The following is a 20172-nucleotide window of genomic DNA, read 5'->3' as shown; positions in this document are numbered from 1 at the left end:
CAATCTAAATGTTTTATATGTGCCAAGGGAAAGAGGAAAACAAAAGTTGGCCCCAATTGGTGCATGGAGATGGAAGATGTTTGTATAATTCTCAATGATTGCTTTATGGAGGAGGAAAAATGTCACAAAAGGAGGAAGAAAGCAAAGTATTGGAACTGATAAATACAGGGGGTACTTATTAAGTGTCCCAGCATTTTTCAAGGGGGATAAATCACCTGGATTAAATGTATCCCAATCCCTTAAATGAAGCATGAGTAAAAAGTAATGAAACTGGCCATTGGCTTGGTGCTGGAAGGTGGTTCATATGGTGCCATTTTTTAAAAAGAGAAAAGGTGTGGACTGAATAACAGTAGAAGGCTGGTGGACACATTTTTGGAAAAAGTCCTAAAGGGCAATATCATTGTCATTGTAAGAGATGCAGGTCAATCAAGAAGTCTGCGAGGATGTTTTGCATGACCACAAGAGGTCATGCTTGACCAGTGACAGAATTTTCTGAAGAGGTTATAAGGAGGGTTAATGGGGGAGCAGCTCATTTCATGTTAAATACATGAATTTTAACAAATCAGTTGGCTAAGTCCCATATAATGGATTAATTAGGAAAGTAGGACCCAAGAGAAAGTGATAATTTGGATTAAAACTTGGCACAGTATGAAAACTTGAAAGGAAATGGTCTAAGAGAGTTCTAGTGACTGGAGAGCTGTGTGCACTGGGGTTCTCCACAGCTCTTCACTTTTCACAGTACTTATTAATCATTTGCACTTTGATGCCATGACTGAGAGATCTTTGATGCCCAGATGGCAGTGTGGCAGGAAGGAAGTTGTAGACTGCGAGAAGACTTGGCACGGTAGTATAGTAGTTAATTTACTGGTCTAGTAGCCAGAGTTCTGGACTGTACATCCAAAGATGGAAGTTGGAATTCCACCATGGGATAACTGGGTAACTTAAATTAAAGTGATGAAGGGTGCCTTGTGAGCCTCTCCTGTCAGGCGTGGGGTGGGGTTGGGGGAAGGTTTGTAGAGGACCCCTTTTATTTTCGCAGGTGTTATGTGGCAGGCCCATCGTTCACTTCATTGGACAAGTTGGCTCTGACTTGATCCTTGTCCTTGAGAATCCTCCCAAACATGTAAACACTGCCACCTTGAAGGTCCAGGACAGCAAAGTCATGGGACCTCATCCTGACTTGCAGTAAAACTCAGATAATAGTCCTGTACCTGGCTCACTTTTTAGTCCAGAATGTGAGCTCAGGGTTTGAGTGGAGCATTTGGCCAGAGCTTGGGCTCTTGACTGTGGGTTGATTGTGTGGCTGGTGCCGGGGTTGGGGTCTAGAACACCAGGGGGCAGGAATATGGCGGAAGCCAGGATCTGGAATCCTTGCATATTTCCCACTTTCTTTAAACTCACTGGGTTCACCAGAAACTTTATTATACAACTGTGTAGCATGTAAAAAACAATGAAATAAAAGTGGGCTTGAGAGTTAGTGGAATAACATCCCATATTCTGGAAAATCTGCTAGTCCCAAAGTCTAAATTGCCAGATTACTGGAGTTTTACTGTACACAGCTATTCATTTATTGTTGCTGCAGCTCCTTACCTGAACAGCATTGTGAAGTATCTTTGCCAGGTAGGGTGCAGACATTCTGAAAGATGGCTCATCATCACCACCTTGAGGTTGTCTCTGAACTAAGCTGCCCCCTTTAAAAGCACAAACGTTACCTTTGTTCACAGTGCCCAGGTGTCCGAATCAAGTGCTTTGTTCCTCAGTCCAAGAGATGAGCATTTAATCTTGATGTGCACTTGAGTGCAGTAGTTCAAAGGTGCTGCACTGTTGGAGGCAGTGACTTTCAGATGGGATATTAACCCTATCTAGCTGATCAGTAAAGTGCAAACAATCCATTGATACGATTGGAACATGAGGAAAGGGTTTTGCCCATCACTCCTACATTTACCCTTGTTTGTAAATTGACCCACTGTTTCACTGCTGCATTTTCCCACATTGCAACAGAGACTGTACCTCAGAGTCATTCATTGGTTGTGAAGTGCTTTAGGACATCCTGAGGACATGAAGGGCCCTGCATTAATGTAATTTATTTTCTGTATAGTTCTGTGTGAAGCAACAGTATTGGATTTTTTTGATGGATAGCAAAATAAATGATTGTTTATTGTAAATGAAAGTCTTAGTTGAAAATCTGAAGATATTTTCTGAACCACAAGTCACTGTCTTTTTAAATTAAAAATGATGGAAACATGGTGGAACAGTGTGATCTGGAAGAAAGTGCGTTGTAAACAGGCTCGCAGACTAGAAAGCATCCAGTAGATAGTGTGTGATGGACTTGTGGCCTGTTCTGTTGTCCATGTCTTCCGAACCCTGCACCTCCCTGCCATGGCCACAAATTTCTCGCCTGTCTTTCCAATCTTGCTTTCCTCTTTTATGGTCCCCAGCCCCCACTCTACCCTCCATCCACTTGTATTTACAAATCCCAGGAGCTCCTGATCCCAGAAGCAGTTAACCATTTAGACACCTTTGCTGATCAGTGGTGCTTGCTGATTCCAGGACCTTTAAAGATTCCAATATCCCACTATGATCTTGGAACATCACACTGTCTTGTACAGAGTTCCCATATACCCACCTCTCAGACCCTATCTCCTTGAAGTACAGCTACAGCCTAACACTCCACCCATACTGCTAAATCTCAAGCATTTTTTCCACTTCTCTGTGACTGCATTGCCTCCAGTAATCCTACTCGCTTTAACACACTGGCACCTAAAGCCTCTGTTTCCACTGTCAGGCAGTCAGCAACCAAAGGAAACAGATTTAGTTAATGAAAAATTTCTGGAGGGAAAGTTAGACTTCTTTTACATTGAGGTTTCATAGTTTGGAATGCACTACCTGTCAGGATGATAAAAACAAATTTATTAGTAACTTTCCAAAAGTGCTTGTTATTGGATAAAAGGTGAAGGCAAAAGCTATAGAGTTATGAGAAAAAGATTAAAGGAGTAACTTGACGTCTGTGACTGAGTGGGACTAATAGTATTTTCGAAGAGCTGGTGTGGTGTAATGGGCTGAATCACCCCTGTACTGTATGGTTCTAGCAGGTCAGACAGCAGATTACAAGTTGATGATGATGCTAAGGAGGTGATGATATTTCTTTTGGAAACATGATGTACCTCTGCCTTCCATGCTTCTGAGGTAACCTGGTTATTTTTCACTTCAGGAATTGCTGTGGGCCACATATATTATTTTTTGGAAGATGTATTTCCAAACCAACCTGGAGGGGGACGGCTGCTCAGGACTCCAAGCATTTTGTAAGTTTTACCAAAGCTATGATTGAATGTTTCAATACAGGCATCAGGGCAATTCTACTGAGTGTGGTCTCAGTATATAGCAGCACCAAAGCAGTGGGATTTGGGATCAAACATTATTGAATCATTTAATTGAATTTGCCTTTCTTCTAGACATATGTGGTATAAAAACAAATGCTGGAAACATTCTAGCCTTTTTCTGTATGCTACCCAGTCCAGGTTAGGCACCATCTGTGGAAAGAGAAACAGTTAATGATTCGGGCCGCAGACCTTTCATCAGAACTGGAAAAGAGAGAAAACAAGTTGCAGAGAATATGGTTAGGACAAGGGGAATATATCTCAATATCTGATATAGTGAGGCCAGGGTTGTCATGGGGATAAGTTGTAGAGGTTATCCAGTTGTGGGCAGTTAGAGAGTGAGAAAGGATTATAAAAAGTTCTGAAGTGCTGGGCTGTGGGACGTGTCCAGTGGGTCATGCTGTGTGCTAATGAGAGAGAAACTGAGCCAGTCTCACAGGGTGACGACCTGGCCCATTTTGATACGGACAGAGAAAATGAGTTACCTGAAGTTGTAGAGTTTGATATTGAATTCTGAAGGCAGCAACATGCCCAGCTGACAATGAGTCTTGTGTTGGATTGCAACAGATGATCACAGACAGATGGGACAGAGAACTGAAGTATTAGGCAACAGGAAGCCCTACAGACTGAGCGCGGGTGCTTTGCAGACTGGTCACCCAATTTGCATTTGGTTTCTCTGGTGTAGAGGAGATCACAGTGTGAACACTGAGGGCTCTACACTAGATTGGAAGCAGTGGAGGTGAATTGATGCTTCACTTGGAAGGACTGTGTGGCTCCCTGTACGGTGGGAAGGGAAGAGGTGAAAGAGTGGGTACTACATCTTCTGCAGTTGCATGGAAAAGTGCCATAAGAAGGGAAGTAATAGGTGGAGGGGGAAGAGCAGACCTGCAGAGTTAAGAAAAGGAAAGATTCCTTCAAATACAGAGAAGTGGATGGAAGAGGACGGTGTGTCCAGCTGAATTTTATGGGAGTGGTGGAAAATATAAAGGATGGATGCAGAGGCTGATGGATTGGAAGGAGACGGGGGGAGAGGAGAGGAGTAAGAACAGAGGCGCCTCCTGCACTGTTACCATGAGGTCCAATGCATGCTTGAGTACCAACACCTCATTGTCTGTTTGGGCATCTGTAGCCTTCAGGACTCAGTACTGAATGCTGCAGCTTCAGGTAACTTGTTTTCTCTGTCTGTATCAGCACTGGTCCTTCCTGCTGTAAGGCATCTACCTGTGATATTGACTCAGTTTTTCTCTCACCATTTCCTGATCTGCTGGGCATGGCTCACAGCCCTGCATTTTATAATGTTTTATGCTCCTTTGTTTGTATTTGCACTCTCAAACTGCCCAGATTAACCCATCGCCTGATGACTTCTATAACTTACTTCCTTCACCCTGTCGCAGATATTCCCTTTCCCACCTTCTATCCAATGTAAAACTAACTTTTCTCTCTTTCCCAGTCCTGATGAAGCATCTTCAACCTGAAACACTAACTCTGTTTCTCTTCCGATAGTTGCCTCCTGACCTGCTGAGTGTTTCCAGCACCTGCAGGGTTTTTCTTTGGCTTTCACTCTGTGATGTGATGGTGATTTCTTCGATGTGCCTGATGTCTCCACAATGAACTTCACCGACAGTGTGGATCTCTGCACAGAATTTTCTGGTTTATGAAAGTGCTTCACATGTTTGCAGAAGAAACTCCTTACCTTCCACCTCATCACCCTGAGTTTCAAACCATTCTCTCATCTTCCCTTCTGATGATAATTGGCTACCTAGAGCTCTTCCATTAGAACAATAGAAAAATACAGCACAATACAGGCCCTTTGGCCCACCACATTGTGCCGACCATCTAACCACACCTAAAACTATCTAACCCCTTCCTCCCACATATCCCTCTATTTTAAATTCCTCCATATGCTTATCTAGCAATCTCTTCAACTTGACCAATGTATCAGCCTCCACCACCACCCCAGGCAGCACATTCCATGCACCAACCACTCTCTGGGTGAAAAACCTCCTTCTGACATCTCCCTTAAACTTCCCACCCATTACCTTAAAGCCAGGCCCTCTTGTATTGAGCATTGGTGCCCTGGGAAAGAGGCGCTGACTGTCCACTCTGTCTATTCCTCTTAATATTTTGTATACCTCTATTATGTCTCCTCTCATCCTCCTTCTCTCCAATAAGAACAGCCCTAGCTCCTTTAGTCTCTCCTCATAATCCATACTCTCTAATCCAGGCAGCATCCTGGTAAATCTCCTCTGCACCCTTTCCAATGCCTCCACATCCTTCCTATAATGAGGCGACCAGAACGGGACACAGTACTCTAAGTGTGGCCTAACCAGAGTTTTGTACAGCTGCATCATCATTGTTCCACAAATACCCTGAGTTTGGTCTGCAGTCTTCAATTGGAACTAAGGTTACATTAAGCCAAGTCAGCAGTGGAATTGTATGTAATTGCAGGTGCTCTCACTCTTGGTTCTTCTCTCAGTCACTCCATCCTCCTCCAGCTCTCTTCCCTATTCCATCCCAAAACAACCCTTGGGCAACAGGAGGAAACAAGAATCAGAGGGTGAGATAGATACTCAATAAGCAAGGGGGTGAAAGTTTACTGCAGGTTGATGGGAATGTAGAGGTGAGGTTACAATTAGCTCAGTCATGGTTTTATTAACCGGTGGAGTCGACTCGAGAGGCTGAGTGGCTTAGTCGTGCTCCCAATTTATGGAATTGTATCCTGGAAAACAGGACATAGGTGAAAAAAGGATGAGTGAAAAATGATGCTGAAACCGTGGGATACAAACAAAGAAGCAAAGCACTGCAGGACAGAACTGGCTGGGTGTCTAATGCCAGGGGTCAGTCTCTAAACTAGGCTTGTTATTTCAGAGATGAGAAATTTCTTCGACAGGTGACAGTGAATATTTGAAATTTCTACCTGGGGGGGCTATGGAAGCTCATAACCAAGAAAAAGAGAGACAGATTTTTTATAAAGGGAATTCAAGGGATATGGTTTTAGTTTTGGAAAGTGGTGCTGAGGCAACAGATGTGCCATGATCATATTGAATAGAGGAAGCAGCCATGAGAGGACAAAGTGGCCCACTCCTTCTGTTTCTTACAAACAATCCAGTGAACCTTAGCTGCACTTCCTATGAGGTAAGTGTGTTCCTCTTTAAATAAGCAGACCAAGACTACAGGTGATACTCCAGGTGGTCCCACTAATGCCCTGTGCGGCTGAAGCAAGACTAAGTTCTTCTGGTACTCCACGCCCCTTGCAATGTTGATGACAAGAGTTTGAAGTCTGCTAAGGGAGGAGATATGACGGTGGTTAATGTGCCATTACAAGGAAGGTCTCGGGATTAGATTTTGCAAGTGTAGTTGGTTTGAGCAGTTTGGGCCTCTCTCTGAATTCAACTGCCTCTCAGGAACTTCCTTCTGTAGCACGGTTTGTAATCACTATTATTATCACAGAGCATATCCTGACAAATCAACCCGTTTGTATGCAAGCATGACGTTCTACAGATGCATCATTAGCCTAGAGCATCACGTACCTTTTACCCCTGTGACTTAAGTTATCGACTGAGTCAAAGATCTGCAGGCACGGTAGTATAGCGGTTAGCGTAGCGCTAATACAGCGCCAGTGACCCGGGTTCAATTCTGGCCGCTGTCTGTAAGGAGTTTGTACATTGTGTCTGCGTGGGTTTCCTCCGGGTGCTCCGGTTTCCTCCCACGTTCCAAAGATGTACGGGTTAGGAAGTTGTGAGCGTGCTATGTTAGCACTGGAAGTGTGGCGACACTTGTGGGCTGCCCCCAGGACATTCTACGCAAAGGGATGCATTTCACTGTGTGTTTCGAAGTACATGTGACTAATAAAGATTTTATCTCATCTTAAAATAGGTCTTGTACCAGCAGGCACAGATACCTGTCGAGCCGCTAACTCAAACTATATGCCCATCCAATTTCCTCTGGCCACAACCCTGTCCCCACCCTGTATCCATCAACTGCACTCTCCACTTCCCACCCTGTACCTATAGACCGATAAGCTGCTGCACCCACTGAACTCCTACCAGATACCAACACCCCCCTCAGCATCTGTCACTTAGTCCCACCCCACCCAGTGTTACTAGTGCAGCTCCCACTGGTCACTTTGCTCCATTGTACGGAGCTGGTGTCACCTCGTTTATAACACAAACTACTCCTTTAGCAGAAGACACCTTTAGATAAGATTTCTTTATTAGCCACATGTACATCGAAACACACAATGAAATGCATCTTTTTGCATAGAGTGTGCTGGGGGTAGCCCGCAAGTGTCGCCACGCTTCCGGCGCCAACATAGCACGCCCACAACTTCCTAACCCATACGTCTTTGGAACGTGGGAAGAAACCGGAGCACCCGGAGGAAACCCACGCAGTCATGGGGAGAACGTACAAACTCCTGACAGACAGCAGCCGGAATTGAACCCGGGTCGTTATCGCTGTAATAGTGTTACGCTAACCGCTACACTGTGCATTCTGCTTGTCCCTGTTGTCTGGAACTTATTCCAAGAGCAATGCCGGTTTTATTAGTGCAGCGGCCTTAGTTCTTTCTCACTACTGCACACTGCTGTGTTGAGGTGACAGTGGTAGTTGTAACTTAGGCTGGACTGTTTACCTCTGATGTCAGCTTTGTTGAAATCAAAAAAACTGCAGATGCTTGAAATCTAAAATAAAAACAGAAAATGCTGGAAATACTCAGGTCAAGCTGCATCCGTGGGAAGACAAACTGAGTCGGCATTTCAAGTTGGAAACTCGTCAGAACTGGGAAGAAGACAAAAGATGCTCATTAAGCTGCAGGGAGGGTGGGGAGGAGATGTCTCTGATGGGGTGAAACCGAGGTTACCATGGGGTTGAGCTGTGAACAAGGTTACGTGGTCAGTGAGTGATTGGGAGCAGTTAGAGAGTGAGAACATAGAGTAGATTCTAAATGGGAGCAGTTAGCAGTTACATTGACAAAAGAATGTGGGAGTTACAAAATGCAGGAAAACATGGACTGTTGCTGTGGAGCTCGATACAGCTCCTCATCTTCTGCCTGAGCACATTGAGATAAGATAAGCGATAAGATATCTTTATTAGTCACATGTACATCGAAACACACAGTGAAATATATCTTTTGCGTAGAGTGTTCTGGGGGCAGCCCGCAAGTGTCGTACATTCTTTTGTCTATGTAACTGCTAACTGCTCCCATTCAGAATCAGGTTTATTATCACTGATGTATGACGTGAAATTCGTTGTTTTGCAGCAGCAGTACAGTACAAAGACAAAATCTATAAATTACAAAAATAAAGCGCAAAAGGTAAAGGAATAACGAGGTAGTGTTCATGGATTGTTCAGAAATCTGATGGTGGAGGGGAAGAAACTATTCCTGAATCACTGAGTGTGGGTCTTTAGGCTCCTGTACCTCCTCCCTGATGGTAGTAACGAGAAGGGGGCATGTTCCGGATGGGGAGGGTCCTTAATGATAGATGCCGCCTTTCTTAAGGCACTGTCTCTGGAAGATGTCCTAGATGGTGCAGAGGGTTGTGCCTGTGATGGTTTGCTGAGTCTATAACCCTCTGCAGTCTCTTGCGATCCGGTGCATTGAAGACTCCATACCACGTGGTGATGCAACCGGACAGAATGCTCTCTGCTGTACAGCTATAGAAATTTAGAACATAGAACACTACAGCACAGTACAGGCCCTTTGGCCCACAATGTTGTGCCAACATTTTATCCTGCCCTAAGATCTATCTTTCACATAGCCCCCTATTTTTCTATCATTCATGTGTCTATCTAAGAGTCTCTTAAATGTCCCTAATGTATCTGCCCCTCCAACCTCTGGAGGCAGTGCATTCCACACACCCACCACTCTCTGTGTAAAAAAAACTTACCCCTGACATCCCCCTTATACCTTCCTCCAATCACCTTAAAATTATGTCCCCTTGTGTTAGCCACTGTCACACTGGTAAAAAGTCTCTGACTGTCCACTTGATCTATGCCTCTTATCGTCTTGTACACCTCCATCAAGTCACCTCTCATCCTCCTCCTCTCCAAAGAGAAAAGCCCTAGCTCACTCCACCTATCCTCATAAGACATGCTCTCTAATCCAGGCAGCAACCTGGTAAATCTCCTCTGCACCCTTTCTATGGCTTCACATCCTTCCTGTAGTGAGGCGACCAGAACTGAGCACAGTACTCCAAGTGGGGTCTGACCAGGGTCCTATATAGCTGCCACATTACCTCGCTGCTCTTGAACTCAGTACCCTGACTAATGAAGGCCAACACTCCATGTGCCGCCTTAACAACCCTATTGACCTGCGTGGCAACTTTGAGGGATCTATGGATGTGGACCCCAAGGTCGCTCTGGTCCTCCACAATGGTAAGAGTCCTGCCATTAACCTTGTATTCTGCCTTCAGATTCAATCTTCCAAAGTGTATCACTTCACAAGGGTATGTTAGAGTCTTTGGTGACATACCAAATCCCGTCAAACTCCTAACGAAGTAGAACCACTGGTGTGCCTTTTTTGTTGTGGCATCAATGTGTTGGGCTCAGGATAGATCCTCTGAGATGTTGACATCCAGGACTTGAAGCTGCTCATCCTTTCCACTGCTGACCCCTCAATGAGGACTGGTGTGTGTTCTCCCGACTTCCCCTTCATGAAGTCCACAATCAATTTCTTGGTCTTGCTGACATTGAGTGAGAGGATGTTGTTGCAACACCGCTCAACCAGCTGATCTCTCACTCCTGTACGCCTCCTCATCAACCATTCATTCATTGACAGATAACCTTGTTTATACCTTATCCCCATGGTAACCCTGGTTTTACCCTATCAGAGACATCCCCCTCCCCCACCTTCCCTGCAGCTTAATGAACTTCTTTTGTCTCCTTCCCAGTCCTGGCAAAGGGACTTTGACCTGAACCATTGACTCTGTTTCTCTTCCCACTGATGCATCCCAGCCTGCTTAGTATTTGCAGAATTTTCCGTTTTGATTTCATATGACGTTGTTTGTGTTCAGCACTTACCCCGGCAATCTCTGTTTGTCATTGGCAGCAAAGCTATTTTTGACATTCCTGAAGAGGACCCCAACTACAACCCACTGCCTGAGGACCGACCTGGGGGCTTCAACTGGGGCGAGGGGCAGTGACTTGGAGGCGAGCCATGAACAACCGCCAGCCACACATACTCTTGAGAACCTCAGAGGATGTATTTGTTCTCATTTGCCTCCCTACTGCTTGCCTTGGTTCATTTCAAAGAATACAACCTTGCAGATTGCCAACGACCCACCAACCAGCAAGCACCACCTGCGTGATGGATACCTGCCTTTCCTGAGGGTGAATTACAATTGGCCAACAGTGCCTATGCCTGTTATACTGGAATAGCCGATAGTTTCAATAAGGTTTACTCTATGGAACTGGACATCTGAGATTCACATTAATTTGCAGAAGATCAAATATCTGAGGTGACAGTCATATGTGTGGCCATAATTTTTATATAACTTTTTTATGAACAGTGGCTGACTGGTGTCAGACTTGTAAGTATTATTTGACAATGAAATCGGAACTCGACCATCAAAATCTATCTGATTCTTGACATTAAATTACTGAACCAAAAGCAAATGGATGGAGCCTTTGATCTGTACCAAGCTGTGTTAACACAGTTCTACATTGCCTTTGCATAGACCAAGTACAGTCCACCTCTGCAATTAGTATATTTTGAGTTGTCAATATATCAGTCAGGATATTTTGTTGAACTGAAACACTTGCAGCATAATCCTGCATTTATGTCATTTGGACGGCATGAGATTGTCAGCATTGTTAAACAGGCTAATCCACCGCTAGCCTCAGATGAGTTTTAACTTGACTAAGTACATGTGTAGCTGCTTTTAAGTAATTGTCCACTGGTGGTCTGAGGATATCTGCATACCCATGTTGTCAGCAGTTGGCAGCACTTCCGGCTGAGAGAGAATGATGTGAGTTCAAACCTCACTCCAGAGATCACCGATAAAAAAAACTAGGCTAATGTTTCTAAGCAATATTAAGGGAATACCACACTGTGGAAAGTACTGTCTCTAAACTGAGACATTAAAGTGTCTGTTCTTTCAAGCAGATGTGTAAGATCACAGGACAATATTTCAAATAAGTGCAGGTTTATCCCCCAGTTGACTTCACTGGGCAGGTGTTCTGGTCATTTATCATTCTGCCATTTATGGGAGTTAGTTGTGCTCAAATTTCCACATAACCAAGTACTATCAATGTCCTATTTTAGTTAACTTACCTGTGGCTGGATCAAGGTAGAATATATTGTTAGATGGATAGCCCCACACTGCATATGAATAGTGCTAGACATTGCACTGGTTAGTGTGAAGAATGGATCAAATGGAAGGTAAGACAGAGGCTCCTTAATCGACTTCCATTAATTTCTTGCACATTATTTAGCAGAATCTAGGTGTAAAATATCTCAAGCAAACTGTTTACAAATATGCTTAAATCAGTCTGGTTAATATGAATGTATTAAAACGTTCTTGCTTCAGTAATGGCCATTAAGGTCACAGCTCTAATACTTACAATTTCCCACATAGATCTTAGCTGGTCACCCTCTTATGTGAGGTTCCCAACCTTGTGTCAGAGCAAGCTTTGTTTCCCAGGTCATGGAAACATAGTAGGAAATAGCATGAGCAGTCGGATGCTGATGGCAGAGGAACTGTAACATGACTGGAACTTTGCAGTAGTGAAACACTCTGTATTCCTGGTGTTGGTTTGCTGCTGGAAGGGAGAAGGATCCAACTCTGGTGACAGAACACAGGTGGACCCATGCTGGGCACTTGGGAGGAAGGACTGCAGGCTGGAAAAAGGCTTTCTCACCAAGTATTTTTCACTGAAAGCCATGGCTCCATAGCTCATGTCCCTGAGTCTGAGGTGCTGCTCCAGAGCTTGAAATCACAGCCCAGGTTGGCTTCAATGCAGTAGTGGGGGGCTGCAGCACTGTTGGGAGCCATCCTATCACAGCACCATTTGCCCTCTCAGCTGGACACAAGCTCTTGTGTCACTATTTCAAAGATGAGGAGCAGAATTTTTCCCAGTATCCAGGTGATTGTTTATACCTTTTGTAAACATCAAGAGCAGTCGATCTCTTTTTTGTTAATCTCTCTGCTGTTGTAGGTCCCTGTGCACAGACTGACTGCCACATTTCCTACCTGCTTCATTGCTGCTGGCAGGTTGTGAGGCTGTGGAAGGGCACTCTATAATGCAAGCTCTTATCTGTCTAACCCTGCTTCTCGGTCTAGGTGAGTGAATTCAGGTCTTGGGTTAAGCAATGCAGGCCCCAGCAGCCACTGAGGAGGGCTGAGCCAGGTGTCATTTTCGTGTTATCAGTGTTTACTGTTGAGAATATCCTTTACTGTCATGGGTACTTTTAAAAATTCCCATTGAAAAAACACTTGGCTCATTGTCCATTGACCTTGGTAAATTTCAGGCAGCATTCGGTCTGATTCATAGAGAGTTCAGCATTCCTACTGCAGTTCAGCTGGCAGAGACGTGGGTTGTCAGTGACTGCACCCTTGTTAAGGCTCATGGACCTCAGTTGTAGCTGATAGCTTCAGACTGTAATCCTAATTTGATGTAACTAGTGAGCTAAGATTTAATCAGGTTGTTTTGTCAAGGGTTTCTCTCTCCCCACCACTCAAATGTTATTGTTGGTACTGTAAAATCCTTCATGGCCACTGGGTTTCAGTTTCATCGATTGTTGAACAGGGTGTCGGGGTGGTAGGCTGGCACAGGCTCCACCCTCCTACCTCTGCTATGCTTTCTGATTTCAGCACCACTCCCTCCGGGCCGTGGTTTGTGTGTATCAGATGGAACTAGACCAGGCTCAGCTGGTCAGTACCAATCAGCTACATGATTAATGGCCCCTGCAATATTACACGATGCCCCACACCCACTGCACTGTACCTCATCCTGGCTACGTCGTGAAGCTGAAGAAGGGTACTGTCCGAGCCCTTGGGGCTGGGCTGGGGCTGGCGGCCACTGAGCTTCCTCACCATGTGCTTGCAGATTATGGCAGGTGTAGGTATCACCTGGAGCTGCAGCTACCCCATGGATTTGGAACCATCTTTTATTCCTGTGGCCTGGTACCCATGGGCCGGAACCACAGATCACTATAAAAGGTTGAATCCTTTCAATCAATTTACCATTTTACCAAATCTACGTTAGACGAAGTGTTTGGATATTTTTAATCATAAAATGCAATTCCCATAAGCAGAGTATTGTGAAGCTGTTGGGTGTATCTCTGGTTCCATTTACAGCATGTTAACTGATATTATTGATAGAGACCTACACTCTGTAACTAGTTTCTTGTTCAACCTTTCAGATGTTTGACAAGAGTTTCACCTTTTTATTCTGATACTCATCTCCAATTTATGGAAAACCTTGTGATAGAAATTAAATTATTTTCATTCATATTTCTCCAATTCTTAAGGTTCTTCTGTACACATAGAACAAAGAACAATTACAGCACAATTCAGGCCCTTCGGCCCACAAAGCTGTGCCGAACATGTCCCTACCCTGGAAGTTACTAGGCTTACCCATAGCCCTCTATTTTACTCAGCTCCATGTACCGATCTAACAGTCTCTTGAAAGACCCTATCGTATCAGCCTCCACCACCGTTTCCAGCAGCTCACTCCACGCACTCACCACTCTCTGAGTAAAAAACTTACCCCGGACATCTCCTCTGTACCTACTCCCCAGCACCTTAAACCTATGTCCCCTTGTGGCCACCAATTCAGCCTTGGGGAAAAGCCTCTGACTATCTACCTTATCAATACCTCTCATCATTTTACACACCTCTATCAGGTCCCCCCCATCCTCCGTCGCTCCAAGGAGAAAAGGCCAAGTTCCCTCAGCCTGCTTTCATAAGGCATGCTCCGCATTCTAGGCAGCATCCTTGTAAATCTCCTCTGCACCCTCTCTATGGCTTTCACATCTTTCTTGTAGTGAGGCAACCAGAACTGAGCACAATATTCCAAGTGGGGTCTGACCAGGGACCTATATAGCTGCAACAATACCTCTCGGCTCCTAAATTCAATTCCCCGATTGATGAAGGACAATACACCATATGCCTTCTTAACCACAGAATCAACCTGCATCACCACTTTGAGCGGCCTATGGACTCGGACCTCAAGATCCCTCTGATCCTCCACACTGCCAAGAGTCCTACCATTAAGACTATATTCCGCCAACATATTTGACCTACCAAAATGAACCACTTCACACTTATCTGGGTTGAACTGCATCTGCCACTTCTCAGACCAACTCTGCATCCTATCTATGTCCCTCTGTAACCTCTGACAGCCCTCCAAATTATCCACAACACCCCCAACCTTCGTGTCATCCGCAAACTTACTAACCGACCCCTCCACTTCCTCATCCAGGTCGTTTATAAAAATCACAAAGACTAAGGGTCCCAGTACAGACCCCTGAGGTACACCACTGGTCACCGACCTCCACTCAGAATACGACCCTTCAACAACCACTCTTTGCCTTCTGTGGGCCAGCCAGTTCTGGATCCACACTGCAATGTCCCCTTGGATCCCATGTCTCCTCACCTTCTCCATAAGCCTTGCGTGGGGTACCTTATCAAATGCCTTGCTGAAATCCATATACACTACACCTACTGCTCTCCCTTCATCGATGTGTTTAGTCAAATCCTCAAAAAATTCAATCAGGCTTGTAAGGCAGGACCTGCCCTTGACAAAGCCATGCTGACTATTCCTAATCATATTATACCTCTCCAAATGTTCATAAATCCTGCCTCTCAGGATCTTCTCCATCAGCTTACCAACCACTGAGGTAAGACTCACCAGTCTGTAATTTCCTGGACTATCCCTACTCCCCTTCTTGAATAAGGGAACAACATCCGCAACCCTCCAATCTTCCGGAACCTCTCCCGTCTCCATGGACGACACAAAGATCATCGTCAGAGGGACCACAATCTCCTCCCTCGCCTCCCACAGCAACCTGGGGTACATCTCATCTGGTCCCGGTGACTTATCTAACTTGATACTTTCCAAAAGTTTCAGCACCACCTCTTTTCTAATATCTACATGCTCAAGCTTTTCAGGCCACTGCAAGTCCCCACTACGATCCCCCAGATCTTTTTCTGTGGTGAATACTGACATAAAGTATTCATTAAGTACCTCCGCTATTTCTTCCAGATCCATACACACTTTCCCACTGCTGCACTTGATAGGCCCTATCCTTTCGCATTTCATCCTCTTACTCTTCACATACTTGTAGAACGCCTTGGGGTTTTCCTTGATCCTGCCTGCCAAGGCCTTCGCATGTCCCCTTCTGGCTCTCCTAATCTCTTCCTTCCTTTTAGCCTTGTACTCCTCCAGATGTCTAACATTACCTAGCTCTCTGAACCTTTTGTAAGCTTTTCTTTTCCTTTTGACTAGATTTATTATAGCCTTCGTACACCACGGTTCCTGTATCCTATCATGACTCCCCTGTCTCATCGTAACATGTCTGTTCAGAGCTCCACACAAATATCCCCTGAATATTTGCCACATTTCTTCTGTACTTTTCCCAGAGAACATCTGTTCCCAATTTAAGCTTCCAATTTCCTGCCCGAGAGCCTCATAATTCCCTTTACTCCAAGTAAACATCTTTCTAGTCTGTCTGTTCCTATCCCTCTCCAGTGCTAACGTAAAGGAGATAGTGATCATAATTCTATCACCAAAATGTTCACCCACTGAGAGATCTGACACCTGACCAGGTTCATTTCCCAATACCAAATCAAGCACAGCCTCTCCTCTTGTAGGTCTATCTACATATTGTGTCAAGAACCCTTCCTGAACACACCTAACAAACTCCACCCCATCTAAACCCCTCACTGTCTGGAGATGCCAATCGATGTTTGGGAAATTAAAATCCCCCATCACAACAACTCTGTTATTCTCACACCTTTCTAGGATCTGCTTCCCTATCTGCTCCTCAATAACCCTGTCACTATTGGGCGGCCTATAAAAAACACCCAGCACCGTTATCGACCCCTTCCTGTTCCTAACCTCCACCCACAGAGACTCCGTAGACAGTCCCTCCACGACGTCCACCTTTTCCGCAGCCATGACGCTATCTCTGATCAACAGTGCCGCTCCCCCACCTCTCTTGCCTCCCTCCCCGTCCTTCCTGAAACATCCAAAACCTGGCACTTGAATCAACCATTCCAGCCCCGGAGCCATCCAAGTCTCTGTAATGGCCACCACATCATAGCTCCAAGTATCGATCCAAGCTCTAAGCTCATCCGCCTTGTTCACAACACTCCTTGCGTTAAAATAGACACATCTCAAGCCTGTCCGAACACATCCCTTCTCTATCACCTGCCCATGGCACCCACATATTCTCATCCCTGGCTGGCTTGGCAGATGCCCTGAGAAGCAGGGGTTAAAGAGTCTGGGGGAGAGAACTGTAAAACAGCAGTAAGTTTACAGATATCTTCCTTGGGGTAATTGAGAGAAAAGCAAAAATCACCAGATACTGTAAGTCTTAAATAAAAGCAGAAAATGCTGTCAATATTCATCAGATCAGAACTAGGAAGTCTGCAAAACAGATGTGTTTCAGGTTGCAGCGAGGGGGCCGAAAGCTGAGGGAATGTCGATGATAGAAGGAAACCAAGAGAAAATGGATGAAAGGGAATGGCATGACTGAAAGAGGTTGGGGTTGGCATGTTGATGGCAGCTAGTCTATCTGTCTCTGCAACTTACATCATCTCTGTTTTCTCAATTCTGAAAAAAGGCCATTAACCTGAAACATTAACTCTATTTCTCTCTTCACAAATGCTGACAAACTTGCTGAGTATTTCCAGCAATTTCTGTTTTTATTTGAGAAACCAGGAGACCCCAGTCAATGTAGAGAGATTTCCCTGAAGGAGGAGACTGAAACACCAGTCAGGTTACAGATATCTCTCTGAGGAGGATTGAGAAATTGTTTCACTATAGAAGTATGGCTTGTGGCCCAGTGTTAGCACCTTGCCTTATGAGTCAGTAGGTCAAAGGTTCAGGTCCCACTCCATAGGCCCAAACAGAAAATCTAGAGTGACACTGAGGAAGTGCTGCACTACTGGAGGTTCCATCATTGAACTAAAATGTAAAACTCAGGTCTGTTTTGCCCTCTGTGTGAAAGAACCTGTCACACTATTTCTGGGAAGAGCAGGTGACCTCTCCTGATACCCTGTCTAAAATTCATTCTTCAATCGAAATCACCTACCAACGTCGTCATCATCTCATTGCTGTTCATGGGAGTTTGCTGTTCACCAGTTAGCTGCTGTGTTTCCTGCATGAACAGGAAACTCAAATGCTAATTCAAAATAGGGCATTAGCTGTAAGACTTTTGGGGTATCCCAAGATTGTGAAAGCTGCCATTAAATAGCAAGTCCTCTTCTACTCTTGTAGGTGTTGGGATGGTATAGAAACAATCACTTTTTAGTTCCGTTAGGGGAATGCTCATTCTTCTGAACTAGTTTCACTCGCCAGCCACTATGGGAAGGCAGGGGAATTGGGGGGCTAGTTCTACTGTGAGGTGTTGGTGGTAGTTACATGTACTAAAAGGCAGAGTTCTATAGCTACGTCAACTTGCCTTTAAACCACCTTCCTGCCGTCTGAGCTCTAGTAAACCTCAGCCATGCACTAGTTTGATGAAATACGGCTGAGAGATCTAATGTGAACCAATTGTACTTATGTATTTCCATGTAACGTTCTTTAGTCTAAAGAAAAGAATTCTTCTCTATCTTTACTGCAGGATTACTTTCATTATAAATTGACAGCTAAGGTGTGGAAAATTATCAAGGGCTTAATGTATTTTGTAGGGAGAGCTGCTTAATACACCCAAAGAGTTAATACAATAGGACTGCTGACAGAAACAAGGGCCTACATTAATAAATGTATTATACAAGATGGTCATGCTACAGAACACATTTGTATAAAATAATTGTGGAAATAACCTGTTTTAGGCCCTGAGGGGCTTTGTGTTGGCACTGATAGCGATGGCTGCTCAGGGGCATCCAGATGGCTGAGTGAAGAATATTGGAGCAGGGGAAGGCCGTTCAATTCCTCAGCTCTGGTCCACTACTCATTTACATCGCCTGATCAGTAACTTGCCTCCATTTACCTAGTTTGGTTCTCTCATTCTCAATATCCCTACCTAGCCAAAATCTATCAGTTGCAGTCTTGGAAATGTTCAGAGAACCTTCACTTTCTGTGACCAGAGATGTGGATAGCTACTCACACCGTGTGAGGACGTGCTCTCTGACATCACCCCTGAATCATCTCTCTCAAATTTCAGGTCATGCCTCTTCTCAGTTTCAAAGTCAAGGTCAAGTTTATTGTCATGTGCGCAAGTATGTGAAAGAACTTACTAGCAGCAGCATCACAGGCACTTAGCATCAGATCAGTGGCATTCACAAGGAAAACATAAATTGAACAAATAAAACAATTTTTACAAAAAAGACACAATTAGACCAAAAAACAAAGTCCATTTTAGTGCAAAGTGGTCACAATGTTGCTAAATTTCCCCTCCAGCGTAAATAATTTTTCTTATTTACCTACTAACTCCTTTAATCATCTTAACCACCTGAACATGATACTCCATATTGGAACTAATCATGACTTAGAACAGTTGTAGCATAACATCCGTACCTTTATCCTCCAAACCTTGAGATAACATCTAACAATCCAATAGCCTATTAATTTCTTTTGCCATTTTGCTAGTTTTTGGTGATTTCTGTTCATGGGATCCTGAAACCTCTCTGTCCTTCCACACTCCTGAGCTTCTCACCATGAGGAAAACACTCTCAAAAAGTGTCAAAAATCTGCATCAAGAGTTAATGTTCAGGTTAATGATTTGTCATCTGAACTAGGAAAGGTTAGCAGCAAATACCTTTAAAGATACAGAGGAAAGGGGAGGTCTGTGATTGGGTGGAAGCCAGGAGAGGCTAAATAACAAGAGAGGTGATAATGCAAGGGGCAGATAAGGGGACAAAATTTCCATCTGGAGGATGTACAAATGGGGAAGTGGAATCAGCTGAAAGGGCCGGGAAGCCAAAATAAAAAATCTTGCAAGTTCTGAATTCACCGTTGAGTTGGGCAGGCTGCAATGTGACTGTAGGTGGTGGTCCTTCTGTTTCCTTGTCACCTTTCTTCAGGTGCTCATTTATACCAATCCTCGAATTCCATATTCCCTCAATTCCCAGCAGATTCCACCACTCACCACTCGGGGCAATTTACAGTAGCCAATTAACCTACTAACCTGCAAGTCTTTGTGGGAAGAAACCCGTGTAGTCACGGGGAGAACGTGCGTATTCTGCACACATAGCACCGGTGGTCAGGGCTGAACTGGAGCTGTAAGGCAGCAGCTCTATCTGCTCCATCATTGGAATCTCTACAATTAGGGCATTTGCTAACCTTTAAGAATATAGAAATCTGTAAAAAATTAAAGGTGGTACCAGGCCCCATATTTGTAGAAGGGTCAAATTGTGGAAATGTAGCACAACCTGAGGAACTTGCCGTGCATGTCTCAACCTCTTCCTTCATTGTCTCAGCCTCCTCCCGGCCCCACCTCCTACAGGTTCTGCCTATTTCCCATCATCTGTCTCTTGCATTATCTTCGTCACCACGTGGACCAACCTCAGCCAGCGTCCTGTCTATGCTACAATCCTTGCTTGAATCCATGCTGTGTTTGTACCTGGACTCACTTCTTCCCTGATCACCTACATTTGGCTCACCTCACCAATACAGGTTAATGTGGCTG

At 44.6% G+C, this 20172-nt stretch overlaps 1 protein-coding gene across 1 annotated transcript in view; it reads left to right on the top strand.

The window, feature by feature from the left end:
• derl2 (derlin 2) overlaps window positions 1–13715 on the top strand; it is a 28410-nt gene extending 14695 nt beyond the window's left edge. The window contains exons 6-7 of the mRNA XM_052035402.1: window positions 3212–3302; window positions 10423–13715. Coding sequence (XP_051891362.1) covers window positions 3212–3302; window positions 10423–10516 — 185 coding nt within the window. The 3' untranslated portion in view covers window positions 10517–13715. The remainder of the gene's footprint in view (window positions 1–3211; window positions 3303–10422) is intronic.
• The last annotated feature ends 6457 nt before the right edge of the window (window positions 13716–20172 follow it).

This window comes from Pristis pectinata, chromosome 21 (assembly GCF_009764475.1).
Source record: "Pristis pectinata isolate sPriPec2 chromosome 21, sPriPec2.1.pri, whole genome shotgun sequence".
In the NCBI taxonomy this organism is placed as follows: Eukaryota; Metazoa; Chordata; class Chondrichthyes; order Rhinopristiformes; family Pristidae; genus Pristis; species Pristis pectinata.
The sequence above is the reverse complement of the archived record's forward strand: the minus strand, read 5'-3'. Positions and strand labels throughout refer to the sequence as shown.